This window comes from Vanessa atalanta, chromosome 5 (assembly GCF_905147765.1).
Source record: "Vanessa atalanta chromosome 5, ilVanAtal1.2, whole genome shotgun sequence".
Classification (NCBI taxonomy): domain Eukaryota; kingdom Metazoa; phylum Arthropoda; class Insecta; order Lepidoptera; family Nymphalidae; genus Vanessa; species Vanessa atalanta.
The window spans coordinates 626,989-645,571 of NC_061875.1; the positions used below are offsets into that span (position 1 = coordinate 626,989).

The 18,583-nt window shown below is 32.0% G+C and overlaps 1 protein-coding gene across 1 annotated transcript in view; it reads right to left on the reverse strand.

Moving 5' to 3' along the window:
• Nucleotides 1-18,260, reverse strand: part of LOC125064190 — a 35,137-nt gene extending 16,877 nt beyond the window's left edge. Inside the window, exons 1-2 of the mRNA XM_047671115.1 lie at nucleotides 18,055-18,260; nucleotides 234-439 (exon numbers count right to left, since the gene is read on the reverse strand). Of these exons, the coding sequence (XP_047527071.1) occupies nucleotides 234-439; nucleotides 18,055-18,103 (255 nt within the window). The 5' untranslated portion in view covers nucleotides 18,104-18,260. The remainder of the gene's footprint in view (nucleotides 1-233; nucleotides 440-18,054) is intronic.
• Nucleotides 18,261-18,583: the final 323 nt, after the last annotated feature.

The following is an 18,583-nucleotide window of genomic DNA, read 5'->3' on the forward strand; positions in this document are numbered from 1 at the left end:
AATATTACCTATTATATTATTCATAAACAAGCTCTAAATAGAATTAAAAAGCAGAAAATAACTCAAGTAAACACACAACATGAAAACGTAAGTAATTTCGATACTGTATACAGTTTTACGCTAAATTTAGCATAAATTACAAGAAATAAATCGTTGAAATGACCTTATATTCAACTACCCTACTTATATCGAAAAGCATTCTTCGCTTAAAATGATTAAAAGAAGGCACTTACGTCGACTTTGATCCCTTCAAGTTTGTATGAATGCTTAGGAGGGTCATATTTCGGCATGAATCGATAGAACTCTTCATTATCTCTGTACCATTTTACCGAATATAGCGTGTCATCTCCCAGCTCGTAATCACAATCCAACTGCGCTGGCTGACCCCTCAATCGATGTGAAGGGATCGAGACACGAACTATCCTTAGTAATAAGGATTCTGTAACAAGAAAATTAATCTTCTTAAGGATTTTACTGGTCATTATTTTTAGATCATTTATTATATGTGGGTAGTATTAGTGTCTGCGGTAAATCAAGTGAATTCGGCTCTAACTCGGTGGGTCGTTCATAAAAATAATTTGTTTTTTGACCGAATGAACCTCAATAGTTCTATGCTAAAAGGAAACCATAGTAGTCCCAGGTTTAATCCCGAATATCGTAGTTCCCACTCCCAACTCAATCACCAAAGATCACAATGATTCATCCACCTATACCTAATGTGCTAATACATCTAACCGAGGATCCTACATTTTTTACTCTTATATGTTTATTAAAATATTTTTCAATATTATATGACAATATTTACTACTTTTTGGTTTTACAAGGGCTCGCTTCACAACCGAGACCGACGTTGAGCTCGTCAAACATATAATTTGAGGCCTGGGGAGTCACAAGATCCCTTCAGAGATATTTTGTAATAATTGTGTTACATGACAAGTTTATTAGAATTCTGCTATTCTACTGAACCGATTCTGGATTTGATCCCAGAATATGCAGTCTTATTTCGGATCGTCAAGGCCAAAAGTCTAGTAGGCCAATTATATAAATATTTTACATACGTGCATATTAAACCACATAGTTTCTAAAGCCACAAGAATATACTTTTTTTAAATATATACACAATAGAGAATGAATTCCATTTCTAAAATTCTCATTAGGCAGATCAGCCAGGTAAAAAACCAGTCAATCGAAAATTAAAATACTTAGAGCGCTAAACTAAAAGTACATGACTTTGGCATAATAGAAACCTTTTCCATTCTATTTTTCTAGTGTAAACGTATAAATAGAATTATTGAAATCAAATGAGACATTGAACATTGACTCGCATCAAATCCAAAGAGGAACTCTTTGGATGTAAAGAAATATTTTTTCAGTATTTTTTGGTCGTAATGATTTTATAAGATTTTGCTAAATATGTATACTCGGCAAAGTGGTAATTATATTTTGCAAAGATCTTCCTGTAAAATGAATATCATCGCAGGCAGCCTACCACCCAGAGATCGGACCAAGCGTTTTAATCAGACGACTATTTAGAGACATCGGCGGAAATGAACTGACTTCGGAGACTAATTATAGTCCAAATCAGATTTAGATGAGACGAAATTCATTCCTCAATAATTTCAAATGACGCATATAATAATGCAAAATGATAAATGTCTGAATATGCACGACTGCAGAAATGGCCAACTTTTTGCAAGATAAGCCAAACCAAATTACGAGGAATAGTTGGAATCGTGATTGTGTAACTTTGTAATAATTAGCACAGCTGACATAGCTGGCTAACTTTATCGATTTTGCAAAGTTATTCCCAGCGGAAAGTTCATAATTAACTTACATGAATTGATTTCATAATTTAAATTGAGTATAAATTGAAAATGTAAGAAATTAATTAACATAGTATTATCGTAACGTAGCAACCGTAACGAGCGTTATGCGTTACGGCGGCTTTAAACGTGCGTAACTCGCTCGTTGAGCACACATCATACTCAGCCGTGCTCAAATTTCATTCATAGTAAAGATCCCAGACGATAAACAGATATTGAATTATTATCGTTGGTAAAACGAATGATTTATTCAAATATAATAACAAAAATTGGTAAATGGTAATTAACAGCTAAGTACATTCTGCTTAAAGAAGAATATATTTCTGCTATGGTAAAGGCTTGGCTGTACGATATAATTATTTTCCGCATCGGTTCCTTTGTCAATTATCAGATAACCTCCGACGAACATTGGTACGGTTGTAAGTTCTTTCTTACCAACGGAACTTCTTCGGAACGAAGAAGAATCTTAGTTAACTGGGAAAGCATAGCATCAACCAACATATATTAGCAATATACACATATTCCTCTAAAAATAAACTTATACTTAGGTCTTTTTTTTAGTATAAGTCTAATGGTTCAACTGATGGTAAGTGCTTACAAGCGCCATAGACATTGGCCCTGTAGGAAATATTATTCATTTCTTCACGCCACAAATGTCGTGCCTGTAGTTAGATTGGCTCACTCATCCTTCAAACCGAATCATAGCAATACTAAACACTCCTGCTCGGGGGTAGAGTATATGATAGGTGGGCGATACCTACCCTGATGGGCTTGCACATAGCCCAACCAAGTAATTTGTGTTCTTTTTATATTCTTTTCTATGACATCGAAAGACATTGTCGAACAAAATTTTTTGATGACATGACATGATAATTTGATGGTTTCAAATGATACATATCAACAGCACGTCATTAAATATAAAGAGGTTGTTTTAAAGCAGCAAATTCAATAGCAACAGTAATATAATTTCTTGATGATCGTCTAATGAATCTTCCATTACAATCTAATGTCGTCAGAGCCTGATTAAAGCAAAAACGATCGAGTTTCTTGTTAGTCTATCTCGATGAAATCTTCATTCGGACCCAGAAATATTAATTAGTCTTAAAAATATAAGTTAAGGCGTCCTAGTTTCACGTGGGTAAATGTGAAGCTATATATAAATTATTTTTCTTACTATTATTTTTTAATAGGATAGTTAATAATCGCAGATTTTCTGAACTACGACATTCATTTATGTAAATATATACCTTTCTCTTATTTCTCTCAAGTTATTGAAGAAAACTGCGTTGACTTCCGTTGCGTAGTTCAATACATCTAAACGTACAGACGATGGGAAGCTCTGTTTTATACTATGTACAGATATATTGTATATATTTTCATATGCCAGATATTAATAAAATTATAAATATAGATAACCCAAGTTAGAACATAATTATTGAAATTAAAAAAAAAAAACCCTTATTTCCGTCAAACAAAAATTTCCTAATAATATTATATTTTATTGCATTGATTGAAGTATGAGGTATTTCATACATTGAGATTTATTGGGCCGTTTTCTTTTTTAAGTCATTGTCTCTTAAAGATTGTCAAATTAAATTCATTCCTTAATTATATTTCAACTTACAGGACAAATATCTGACGGTAACATACGTCCAATGTATGGTCCAAAGACTAGAACTTGGCGGAGGATAAGGTGAGCCGTGATTTCAGATAACGATAGCCAAGTACTAATGGTCAGTGGACAGATCTGCAACCATTCTTGAGATTATATTACTAAGTCAACTTTTAAAAGCAAGCGTAAAAAAATATTGAGACGACGATGTTTTTAGAATAAATATTATCGAAACTATATGAACTAAAGATTGTTTTCATATAAAATATTATAATAACAGCAGATAACTTGTTTCCTTATAATTAGCTTGAAAAAATTTACTTAAACCTCAGTCTTGCCTTACATAAATATTCCAGGATCATATGTTTATTATTTTAGGACGTTCTTGAAGTACATCCAAAAGCATTAAATAGGAACTCACTGGAAGATAAAGTATACTATTCAACCCTCTAGTCTTATGAGATGTTTATAATAATACCGTCTATATTATCATTTTTTATACACTCGTGAAGAATAAAAGTAATATAAGTAAAGGGTAACTTTATTTACTGCCGACTTGGTGTAATGGCTGGTCTTATGCGGCGGCGCGCCGTCCTGGGTCGAGCCAATAAAATTTATTAGGCTTTCCTGCCGAAAAATTCTCAGTCACAGGGTAGAGTTAGAAAGTTGATCTTCCGGCTGATGTCTCTCCGGTCGTAAAGAGCTGTCTAAAAGTGTGAGTTGAGGTTTAGACGTGTGAGGAGGAGGAGAAGTGTACGCATGGTGGCTAATACACTTGCGTGTATCAGTATCATTGGCATTTTATTTAACATACATTTCAAAAAATGAATCCTTTGCAAATAATATTTTGTTCGCGAACTTTAGTAACACTTATACAAATCTGGATTATTTAGCTAGTCATTCATGGGCTACTTTGATTTTTAGCGTCTACATTTTACACTATATTTTGTTTTTAAATTGGATCGGCAATTTCTAAAATAGGCATGTTCAAATAAACTTCAAAAGTGTCAATAGCGCAGTAGTTTATCGGCCCCCTAGTGATGTTAAAAGCCCCAAGATCGATCCTGACCCTTAGGGCTATTGTCGTCTCTACTCCTAACACAGGCTTTAAGCTTAATTTAAGGGGTAAATAGGAATGTTTGGAATTTTTTACCGTTGGGCCTTAAATAAACTAGCTTTTTAATATTTTAATATATGTATTTATAATAAACAAATTGATATTTAAAAGAATATATAAATTGTATTGTTATAAATATTTCCACGAGCTTACAGATGTAATTAGAGTATGTGACTAAATTTTGAGATTGTATACATCTCGTGCCCATTGGCAAAGAAGAGACATCGTGAGGAACTTACTTTTGCCAAATAATAATTTATCTAACATGTATCCACGAACGTTTATTTGAGAAGCGTAGTGGAATAAGCTCCAAACCTTCTCTTTATGGGAAAAGTGAGCCCCAGTCCGACTTTATAAAATAAAAAAGCTTTACATTGTTCGAGATCGTTCACATTGACTTTAAGCTTATCTTCGAAAACCCTTTCAGCAATATAAAAAATTGACTCAAATATAATTTATAACTGTTGAAAGGCCATGAAATGGCTATATTAGGAATAGATTTCTCCTTTAATATAATATAACATTCACGAAAAAGATACAAATACTTTAAGGCTTCATGACAGTTTTATAATAAAAATACACATAGATTTCTTTTAAATGTTGATAATAGAATCTTTCTGACTGATGAGGACCAAAGTTGACATTCTGAACGGAGTCTAGCAAAAGCTCGTCATGCCGTCAAATAAGACGATATACTTATACCACTGAAGAAAATTGAGACACCAACAGATACGGTTGCTTTCCGAAGCACCGGTTTACTAAAACTCCCAAACTTTAGACTACTGTTTACTAAATCGTAGAATTTGTGCACAGACTGACTACGTACCACCCACTCAGCATATTATTTACTACCGCCAAGTAGTAAGTGAGCCAGCATAAGTACAGGCACAAAGGACATCTTAGTTTTCAAGGTTGGTGGCGCATTGGCGATATAAAGTATGGTTAATTTCTTACAGCGCCAAAATATATGGGCAGGGGATCACTTATCACCAGATCGCTTAGGGTGACCGTCCGTTAGCTCATGTAATTTAAAATAAGGCCGACTTTTGGAAATTCCTGAAAGAAACACTTTTTTTAGTGACGCATAGTTTGTACCCAGATCTCAATTGGCACCTTTATAAACTAACTAGTCATAGATCAAGTTCAATAACGATCTTCTAATATTATAAAATATGATTTAACCACGCTTATTTAAGCACAAATTAATTAATTAAAATGTAAAAACTCGGTTCGAGTATGACCCTATGTCTATTTAAAAATATCATCCATATTACTTATACAGGTATGAGTACGCAAGTTAAGTAATTCTTTATTCGAGTTAACGTAACACTTAGGTACCTGTAAATTGTCTACGAAAAATCTGCTACTGGTTCGGAAAGAAGCATCACAGACCTAAAAAGAATGGGCGAAACAAAGTCAACGTGATTATTTAATTTTCTTACACACATTTTTATTCTCGTTTCCAGTAAAATCATACTATATTTTTACCTGAAATGATCTTAATATTTAATTGCCAAAGTGTGTTATCGTGTTAAAGTGTACCTATATAATATAAGACAAGGAATAAAATTTTACACTTTTAATATGACTGAAACGCTTACAATATTAGTCTGGCTTTCGTAGTCTACGTCTCCCTTACGAGTGAAAATGTCAGAACGAAAACAGCGAGACGAATATATCATATTATAATAAATGAACGTAGTTTCAAGCTTATGACAGAGAGACCTGTCGGTAAATATTTCTATTCTCGCTTATTTCCCCTGAGGTACTGCGGGTCGGACCCAGTAGTCATTTAAAGTAAGTAAACACAGGCGTAAGAACCGACTAACTCATAATAAAGTCTTACAATTTAATCTTTGAAATACAAACTTGAAGGTATCAAGACGTTAAAATAATTACGATCAAATTTTCTTGGAACAATTTCTAGAATTTAAGAATGTTTATAATATTCTTGTTTTTGTACTAATATACATTTGAATAAGAATATGATTATTGATTATTATTCTGATTGCTATGAGAGCTGTATTTTTCAGGGTTCAGGTATGTATGTATGATGGGCAAATGCGCTACCTGGTGATGAGTGGTCTTCACCGCCCACAGACGTTGGCAACATTTGCCTCACCTTATGGAAAGTGATTACCACCGCCCATGGACATTTGCAACACCGGGAGGTTTGCAGGTGCGTTGCCGGTCTTTAAGGAATGAGAACACCCTTTTCTTGAAGGTTCCCAAGTTGTATTGTTTTAGAAAAACTGCCGTCGGAAGCTATATAGCTTTTTTTTGAAATATTAATCATTCCTTACATATACCAATGCACCAATGTCCCTTGTGCCTGCAATTACATTAGCTCACTTGCCCTTCAAACAGGTACATACCAAGACTAATTATATCTAAGTTATAATTTCATGATGGACATTGGACATACATGTATAGTTTATTTGTAAAATGCTTTATATGTCATCGTTGTCGAAAAGAAAATTGCAGATCCAGAAGCTTTACATGCGAACGTTGACAAAACAAATAGACGAAAATACATATATTATACATTTTGATGTTTTTTTTTTATGTCACAGGTGGCAAAAGAGCAGGAGGCTCACCTGATGGAAAGTGACTACCACCGCCCATGGACATCTGCAACACTGGGAGGCTTGCAGGTGCGTTGCCGGCCTTTCAGGAAAGAGTACGAATTTTTCTTGAAGGTTCCCGAGTCGTATCGGTTCGGAAAAACTGCTGGCGAAATGTTTAAAAATTGGGATATATGAATAGCTTTAATTTAAGTGTTATACGTGGTACAAAATAAGCAAACAATTAAGTATCTTAAGTAAAGTGGACTGGGCACGAATTTAGAGGTGACAAAAAATGGAGTACAATAATAATATAATCTTACAAAAACACAGGAAAGAATAGAAAACATTACACAAGGCCTTCCACAGGAAAACAGAAAATAAAAACCAAAAGAAATAGTGTAACCTACTATTATTTTATTATGATTAGGCACATTATAAATATTAAAATAACTTGCTATGTTTGGCTAATAAATAAAGGCTATGTAACAATAATAATAATTAATTATTGAAGTTAATAAAATATTCAATAAATTTATTCGTCGGGATTTCGGTATAAGTGATGACCATTGAGAGAGATCTATTTTCGCAGGGGAAATCGAAATATATCCGTATTATGGGTTATTAAAATATATATATATATATATGTACACATATTACATTGTAGTTTTATATGAATTGAAGACATCCCAACCTCGCGATTAATATTATAAATGCATAATTGGTTTTTCGTTTTTATTTTTATTATTTATGCTCAAATAGAATAATCGACATTGACTATTATTGCCCATTAATAAAAATAAACGTTAAACGTGAATACAACAATACATAGTTAATAAAACGTATAGTTAAGTCTATTAGGTAATTTCAATTACTGATCAAATATTCAATCGTGTAAGCATAGGAACTTAACTACCCTTTTATTAGGTCGCTTAAAGAAATTTTATGATAAATCCATAGTAGAATCTTTTATGAACTCGATCTTAAGCTCGTTTGGAACTGACGATTGTTTATATTTTTTTAATAAATAATAGCGGGTGAAATTCTTACTCGAATAATATCTAATTTTAAGGTTCTGCTTGAGCTTTGAAGGATTGAAGTTTATTTCAGCTCTGAGGGTAAAAACACAATTGTTACATTCCGTTAAACACAATATGCAGGTTTCCCCGCAATCTTTATATTTAACACCGAACACGAGATGATTAAACAACACAAATTAAGCTGATTTATGACTGGCTTTATAAGCACGAACTCATATTAAGATACACGTGTTCTACCCAAAAGGTTAGTGGCTTTATTATAAATAATAATTTATTTAATAACACAGCCTACACAGACCTTCAAAGATGTATTAAATGATCGAAATAAAACAAAACAGTTACAAAATAATCACAGAATATAAATTAAGCGAACGATTCGTTGAATAATATAATTTTCCACGATGGAAAATAATTCAATTTTAGATAATATCAGTATTGAGAAAAATATGTACCAAAGCTAACATTTTAATTATTTTCTCATTGCATAAATAAATTCGACTAGAACTCGTTTTTTAAGGCATGAAAACCATGGTATATATATAATTATCAGAATTAGTGTGGAATTAACTATAGTAACCATCATACGTTTTCGAAAGACAACTGACAACTGCCCGTTCCAATCGAAGAAAAATTAAGAAACAATCCTTTACTATATGAAATGCATACAATTTGCTAAAAGCTAAGCTATACTAACAATATTTCATTAAAATATCTTTATAATTACATAGTATATACATAACAAAGTCGCTTACCACTGTCTGTCTGTCCCTGTGTTTGCTTAGATCTTTAAAATTACAAAGTGTTTTTTTAATAGATAGAGTGATTCTAGAGGAATGTTTATATGTATAATACATGCACAATATAGTAGAGAAACACTGATAATTTTAGAGATACCAAATGTAAAGTCGTAAATAAACACATTTTTTGAGCTTACATTGTAAACGCTGGCTAAACCAAACGAGATAGATCAAATAATGTACAACAGTATTGTACACCTTAAAAATGTATACAAATGACAATGGTATATGTCTGTCTCTTAGGGACAACCCACAATAATCATTTTTTATTTTTTACTTTTTACGAGAAACAATGGTTTATTTACGAAGTAATTTTAAGCAATCTTATATATATTGTGTATTTAATATAAACCAATATGGCTCTTTACAGCGTGTAATTTAAATAAATCTTTTTGAAGATATTACAGATTTCAAATGCAGGGACATAGCTGTTTGTATTGTCTAACGACAAAAAAACTGTTCAACGTTGTATAGTATATTTAATATCAGCATTGCATCCATTCAAAGCCAGGGCGGGTCGCTAGTTAGTAATAAAACACTATTGAACTTAACTACTTATATCCACTTTAATGTTCTTCCAAAAGTTCCAATAACAGTCTCGTCGAATGGTCGTTCAAAACGCTATGTTTTCGCAAATCGATAATTAATATAGTTAATGCAAGCTCTCGACCAATGATATTGCATCAATTCGATATCAAATGTTGTTTATTTGGCTTTTGTCTTCTTGTTGAAATATGCCACAGAAACAAAAATAGTTAATATGGTCATGTTATATCAGATTTTCAAACACGTTAACTAAAGTACCTTTACATGCTACAAATCAAAGTCACTTCCTGCTGTATTTGCGCTTAAATCTTTGAAACTACGCAAAGGATTTTAATGCGGTTGTCATCAATTCAAGCTATTTAAAACGCATATTATAGTAGAGAAACACCGAGAATTCAACTTTCCTAGGTGGGAATAAACAAGAATATTCATTTTATGTTTCTTTTCAATCTATAAGTTGCATATAGACCCTTGTACCTGTTTGTAGCTAAAAAGGTAGCTTGTATTTTTATATAATTTAAAGGTAATTTCATTATTCATAAAAATATAACTTTTCGAGATATATAACAGTGTACAAGCCGAGATGGTCCAGTGGTTAGAACGCGTGCATCTTAACCGATGTTTATAATACATCTCGTGCTCGGCGGTGAAGGAAAACATCGTGAGGTAACCTGCATGTGTCTATTTTGCATTTGCCACATGTGTATTCCACCAACCCGCATTGGAGCAGCGTGGTGGAATATGCTCCAAACCTTCTCCTCGAAGGGAGAGGAGGCCTTAGCTCAGCAGTGGGAAATTTACAGGCTGCTTATTTTTAGCAGTTTACAAACAAACATAAAAATTGTAAATGCTTATTATAACTAACACTAAAAATCAGATGAAATGAATCTAACACAGAAATAGATCAGATCTGACGGTTTTGCGTGATGTTCCAGTTAAAGGATTGTAAAAATACGAACTACCACACTAGGTCTCTACTGAGAATTTATTGTTACAAAAACATTGTATTTTTTGATTAGTTGCGGATTAGTTCACAGGATCTCGGAATCTGTAGCCTTTAAAACGAAAACAATGAGGCAATTTCGAATTTATATGTATGTGTATACGAGTATATACATGTGTGCTATAAACGTTATAAAATATAGGATTTTAAACTATCGTTCTACTTTTAAGGCCGACACGATCATCGTGCCAATTTGTAGCCACCGGCCATCTGAATAAATTCAATTTTATTAAACATCATTACCCTCACTCTCCGTCGTGTTGTAACCTTATTGCAATATAAAATAAGTTGATTTTTTTTTAATTGTTTGTTCCAATCATTTGTTTATGAATATATAACAAGACAAATTAAATCTCTACAACAACACTCCTTCCTGCTTCTTAAAATATTAAGCAATAGGAATTTGTAAATAAATTTATAGATACCGTCAAAATGATTATTTAAATTATATATAATAATAAAGTAAGGATAAGCTTATAAAGCCAAGTTTCCGACTCCGCAAAGTCAATAAATTCTTGGGGCTGGTTTCTATAATAAAATTCCGCTGATATTTTTAACTTCGCCGATTCATAAATCTAAGTCATTTGTTAAAAAATATTAATAAATAAGGCGTACTGTTCAACATATTATGATTATAGATGATAAAATCACGTGACGCTAATACTTCTTGATTTTCAAACAGGATATACATAAATTTAAATGCATTTATCTGACATATTTTGTATTTCATATGTTGGAAAAGTGTAACTACTGGTTTTCTTGCCGATTCTTATCTACATTCCGGACCGGTGGTAGCTATATTTTTATTTAGTTGCTTACATTCATTAGAATTTTCAATACTAAAAATACGTTAGGAGATATAACAAATTAAATAGATACTACGCGACTTAAATCTTCAACGAAAATCTTTATTTTGTTTGTGTTAAAAATAAATGTTACGTTACAAATCCTTACAGAAATTTATAGGTATAAAATAAATTACAAATCATTTATACGACATCATATCCAACGATTCTATGAATTTTCTCTATATTCTACACAAAGCTGATACATCAGTTCGTGGAATGTGTTATCAATGAAGCAACAATTCGCCTTTGTGTACAACCTGTATTATACTAATAACTCCGCACTGCTCTACCCCTGTCAAACATTTACTTGGTGGTAGGGCTTTGTGCAAGCCTGTCTGGGTAGGTAACACCCACTCATCAGATATTCTACCGCTAAATAGCAGTACTCAGTATTGTTGTGTTCCGGTATGAAGGGTGAGTGAGCAGTGTAACTACAGGCACAAGAGATATAACATCTTAGTTCCAAATGTTGGTGGCGCGTGGGTCATAATGTGAGGAATGATTAATGTTTCTAATAGAACCAATGTCTATGGGCAGATGTGACCACTTCACCACACACCGCTCTCTCGGGTTGCCCATTTGCGAGTCCACAAGCTATACGACACAAAAAATATGGTAAATTAATTCGCGACAGGCGCTAGGAAGATATTTAATTAAACATCTCCTCGATTCATGAAAATGTTTCCATTTAATACGGTATTATGTAAAACAAATTGTTTTGTAATTTTACTTACACTAACAAAAGAATAATTGCATAAAAAGAGTTGAAAATGAAACTTGCCAGCGGCTAATTGTTTAAAGATATAAAACATGATTATTATAATAAATATATTTAAAAAAACACGACACTAAACGCCCGCATTGCTACTAAAAATAATGAATAATAAAAGAAAATAAATAACTGATTAAAATTGATTGAGTAATAAGTAAGATATATTTGCGGAAAGAGAGTGCTGCTTGCCGTCACAGCACACGATCTCACCCACAATGCGTTATTAAAAACAAACTTGTACTAAATTCATTTACTAAAACGAATTATATTTAGTATACTAATGCACTTACAGTGTGCAAAATTTTACCTCAAACGATGTGGTTTGAAATTCAGTTGCAAGAATTGACCTACATGTTATAGAAACAGTTGGAGTAGTATATTAAGTAGAAGCGTGAAATAAAATGCTTCACAACGAACTCACTTAGGGTCCGGAATATACATGAACAGTCACGAACACTCGTGTGGTCTACACTCATTTTTATTATGATTATAAGAATCGAAATCACGTTCGAACTCACATGCGCGGTAAAAAGTTGTGATAACTAATTATAATTCATCTAGACTTTACCTATTTTTTTGGTAAATGATTTTTATTTAAGTATTATTTTAACTGTACGTGTTTTGAAAATAAAGAAAAAGCTTTTTCTTTAGATATGTTGTATAAATTACTTGGCAGGCTTTGTGCAAGTCCGTCTATGTAGGTACAACCCACTCTTCAGGTATTCTGCAAATAGCAAAATTTGGTATTGTTTAGTTACGGTTTGTTGGGTGATTGAGCCAGTGAAACTACCAGGCACAAGTGTCATTACATCTTAGTTCCCAAGGTTGGTGGCGCTTTGCCCGACGGGATCAGTATGCTCCATAGACATTGGTGCTGCAAGACATATTAACCATTCCTTACATCGCCAATGCGCCACTAACATTAGGAACTAAGATGTTATGCCTCTTGTACCTGTATTAATCACTCGACTTTCACACTGGAAAACAAAAATCCTAAGTATTCCAGCTTTTCTTTAGAATTATGAGTGGTTGACAGGAAGGCCCACCACGTGAACCCACACCTCAATTTACTATCTTTTGAACTTATGGATGAATCAGATCTTGCTCTAACATCGTAATCCAGTCAACCAAGATATAAGCCCGAATATATGTTGTTAATTAATTGAGTAATAATTTATGACAGAGTTGTTGAAACTGGCTCTATAGATAAGAAATAAAATAACTGACTTAGTTCTTAATGAGATCTTACAACTTTTTCCGGTGGAAATATACAAGCCTCGCAATACGAACTGCATTGGGAGACTTGTATTTTTGTCTTGGACTAGATGTAATTTTATTCTATCATTTATTATATCCAAATAATGTATTAGGAAGTTGTTACAGTTTTTAATAATATGTATTCGTTATCGGATAATAATAATTACCTTTCATTTATAATAAATCTATAATGGAAAATTTCCATAACTTATAATCTTTATTGTAATATTCTAACTAATGAATAAACACAATATAGCACTCAATCTCACACACAAACGCACATATACAGACACACCCTTATTCTACACACGCGTGCAGTCACTTCCATAAAGCTTCTTATTGTTTAATTTTAAATAATATTTACAACTTCATTTATTATATTATTTATTCTACGTATCTATAATATATATATATATATATATATATATATTTATGTCGTTAAGTTTTGGGATTCAAGGTTAACACAAAATTGTAATAACTGGTTATTTTTAACATAAATATTTATGGTAGCTTATATTCGTGTGATATAGTTTTTTAAAAACAAGATGCGCCGGTCTCAATTTTTCGACAGTTCACCTGACTAGATTCAAATAACTTTATTTCTCAAAGAACTTTACATTGTTCATTTGAAGAGAAACTTAAGTAACTAAAGACTTAACTAGCTAGATTTATTATAACTTAATGGAGCTTAAAATTATCTGGTATTAAGTTAGATCTAACTTATATATATCTATGTATATGGCAAAATGGCGAGATGGCCCAGTGGTTAGAACACGTGCATCTTAACCGATGATTTCGGGTTCAAACCCAGGCAGACACCACTGAATTTTCATGTGCTTAATTTGTGTTTATAATTCATCTCGTGCTCGGCGGTGAAGGAAAACATCGTGAGGAAACCTGCATGTGTCTAACTTCAACGAAATTCTGCTACATGTGTATTCCGCCAACCCACATTGGGGCAGCGTGGTGGAATATTCTCCAAACCTTCTCCTCAAAGGGAGAGGAGGCCTTTAGCCCAGCAGTGGGAAAATTTACAGGCTGCTAATGCTAATGCTAAATATGGCAAAATCATTTATGATATATTAAAACTGTCTGCAATGCTAGTTGCATTGCGAATTAAAATAATTGGAATATCATAATTTTCCATCCAGGCTTCTTAATAAATTATTGATCATAACTTAAGGGTCGTATTAAAGTGGTTATCATATAAATAGCCTTAGGCATTACTACCGTGTGGACGTGAATGATAAATTACTTTTCACCGTACCAAGCTATCCCATATAAGAAACATTTTTAATGTGGGTAGAACATGGGCTGCTTGGTGGAAAGTGATCACCAATGCCCTTAGAAACTGGTACAGCAAGTAATATTATACATTTTTTGTATTGACAGTACGACAATCTCAGGAACTAAGATGTTATATCCCTTGTGCCTGCAGTTAGACTGACTCACTCGTCCTCTACAATGCCCACACCAATACTAAGTTTTGCTGTTTTGTGTTGTATTAACTACCGATCACATATTATATATATATATATGTGATCGGTAGTTAATAATTTGAAACAAATTTATTAGGTAATTAAGATAATAATTTTGTGTATTTAAACTAACAAGTGACAGCGCAACGAATGACAATTTTATAAACAATATTAGATGCGATTATTGTAGCTTTCTTTCAAAAGATTCTCTCCACAAGCCACAAGTTATACAGTCGGTAATGATTATCAATGCATCGGGAAACATGTATATGCGTTGACCCATTCCGGTGATGTCGTTTAGCTGTCGTATCGGACAATTAGCGTGAAGCAATAGAGTGCATCTGTGTTTACAGACACTAATTATTGTGAACGATTATTTAATCTCATCAAACGGCTAGTGATTCTCGTTATAAAGTATAATGTATCGATACGATCTTTGTATACATTAGGAAATAGAAATATATAAGCGTTTCGTAACTCGATCCAATGTCGTCACAGGTCGACATATTTTAAACTATAATCAGTACATAATGCAATGGATAATTCATAGCATTACTACTTGTTTTGATTTAAATAATTATAATTTATATTATATTACGCGGGTGAACTGAAAAATAAGTTTTGACGTCTTGCTTGATCAAATATTTGACACTAACTACTATCTGTAGTTGGTACTCATAAAATACATAATTGTATTTAACTAACATGACTGTATTTTTAGATGTTGAAAAAGAGTAACTACTGCGTTTCATGCCGGTTCTTCTCGGTAGAATCTACATTCCGAACCGGTGGTAGCTTTACTATAAATAGTTTGTTAAATGACGATTCAAAAGTGCTTGTTAAGGCCTATTTGAATAAAGTATATTTAAGTTTCTTTTTTTATAAAACCAACATATAGTTAATAAACTCAAGTGAAATATAATAAATAAATCGAACGTTTACCTTATTAAATAAAGTTTGTATAGAAAAGCATAATATAAAAGATATGGGAGAAAGAATTTATTTGAAATTAGTTACAAAGGTCAAGAATATTATGACGCAATATGACCAGAAATTATTAAGTAGGGTTTTTATTTCTCTGCTATTTTTGCAGCGTTAAAATTATTGAGTTTCACATTTTATCTAAATTGAAATAAGTTGAAATTTATAAATATATGTATATTAATAGATATTATCGTAGTCATATTTCTATATAATTATTTATAAATAAGAATGAAAAAATTGTTACTGTCTTAATTGTGACCGTTTTGAATGGTGGCAAGAATGCTAGCAACATATCCCTATTGAATCGAATTCCAATCCTCTGGGCAAAAAGCCCTTCTGTCATCGGTGGAGGCAATAAGGCGAGATGTTATTTTATTGTCATAGTTAAGTATTATATACAATTTTACAGGCCTTTAAGGTACCCTTATATTATATTCAATCTTGTAAAATTTACTTAAAATTGTTTATTGGACTACTTAAATAATGTACTTTCATTTTAATTTTCTACCAGTGTTAAAGGTAAGGTATAATTATATTTCTACGAAATAATATAACGTTAGTTTTCAAATTGTAAAAGTTTTGAAACTGATACTTTCTATTTTCATCAATTTTGATTTTGATTTTAAAGTTGATTTAATGAACTTCTGAAAATAAGCTCACACAAAACACGAGAATTTTAATACATAAAACAAAATATTTTTTTAACAGTAATATAAATAGTGCAGATGCTTTAAATTTATAAAGTTGAAATATTCGAAAAAAGTATATTATACAGTTTAAAAAACGATACAAAATTTATTTATTTACGATATTCTCTGAAATATTTAATAAAAACTGACTGAAGTGAAGTTGGCTATAAATTGTTTAAAATCGTTTAATCAAAGCTCACGGAATAAAGTCAAAAAAATAAAATAAATAATATTTGTATCAAAAATAAAGAAAGTTAACTTATAATTTATACAAGATTCGGTTTGATATAAAGATCCCAGAAGAATCATTAAAATAAAATAAAAAAACTTATATATAATAAATTATAAACACATAATAACTACTAATTTATTATATGTATATGATTTTAAAAGTCTAACGCAGAGGGTTTAGCCGCATTGAGTAATAATAAGAAAGCTAGATATTTCTCTGTTGAATTGCAATTCTGATTCTCTAGGCGAAAACCAACCTGTCTGGCACCATTCGTCGCAATAATATGTTTAAGATTGTAAATATGTTTTAATATGTGTCGTTATAATATGTTTAAGATTGTAAATTGTAATATTTTTTTAAGTTACTCATTGTGTTTTAAGACTGGAATGTTTTTTTGCTAAACGAAACTGTTTTCATAAGCGTTGTCTTAGATTTTCGCGATTATTACACATTGAAATAAAACTAGTTTATAACGGATTTAATCGCGTATATTAATTATTTTAACATCCCGACGTTTCGAGCACTTTGCAGTGTTCGTGGTCACGGGCAGACCCTGATGTCTGTTTGTCTAGATTTGTCTAGATTTGATGTCTAGTTTTATTTCAATGTTTTCATAAGCCTCAACCGACCTAACAAACTCTGGGTATAACTGATTTGATATGATATTTATAAAATAGGATATGATTTTTAACGCCAGTAAAGTCAGAGGACAGAGTACAATATCATTATAACCGATGCCGTATTAATGATGTCTAAATAATATTGTATTTACATAAGATCAAAGTTGTGTTCAGAAAAATAAAGCCCTGATCAATATTATATATTTTTTTAGCGACTCGTTGGAGGGTGTATTATTGTAACCGTGGTTAATAAACAGTGTGTTGATATTGTTAATGGAAAGAAAATAGTATCTAAATGTATCTTATCGAAGAAAATAATAATAATCACATTTTTATTTACGTTTCTTTTCGTTTTAAATAACGTTCATAGGTTTATACTTATGTAACTCTTTACGATAAAAAATAAATTCTGAATGAAAAATTTTCATGATTTTCACTTTGTGAATTTAGGTTACTATGTTATATACAATAATTTAAGATAATTACTAGGTGAAAAAAACAAAGGGCACATTTCAAATCAGAATCACTAATAATACTATATCTCAAGTAAAAGTCATAATTAAAATTGGCGCCCAACTGTGGCCAACAACATTGTTAAGTTGGGCGCCAATTGTTACATCAATTAAAATAATATAAGTGTTACATAATAATTTCAAAATAAAACTTAATTACCTTTTATAAGTAAGCTGAGAACCGCTAATAAAACAAACATCCTCTTCATCACCCGACCAGTCCGATCACATATCACAATTTTCCCTTTTAATTGTAGGGATTTTATCACAAATCACAATTAGGCAAATTTAATAACACATCAACATCAAAAGCATCACGTAACTCGAATTCAGCGACATGCAGCAACGAATACGTCTACTCGCGACGACAGATCCTACTCGACTGAGCGCTCACGTTTGGCGAAGTTCACGACCGCTCGCCCCGCACCTAGCCTGGGTCACAAAGAGCCTTTTACATTTTTATGTTCTTACAGGTTAAGTTGATTTAGTTTATTGTTTGATCAGAGACGAGTATTGCGGGGCCGTCTTGGTTATTTTCAATTCATTATATGACGGATCTTTGAGCGATATTAAATATTTTTTTTAACGTATACAATATCATCTTTCGAATATATCCGGATATCCATGGATACCATTAAAAGAGGAAAATATTGTAGCCCTATTATATTTCAAGTAACAATTTTCGGGGG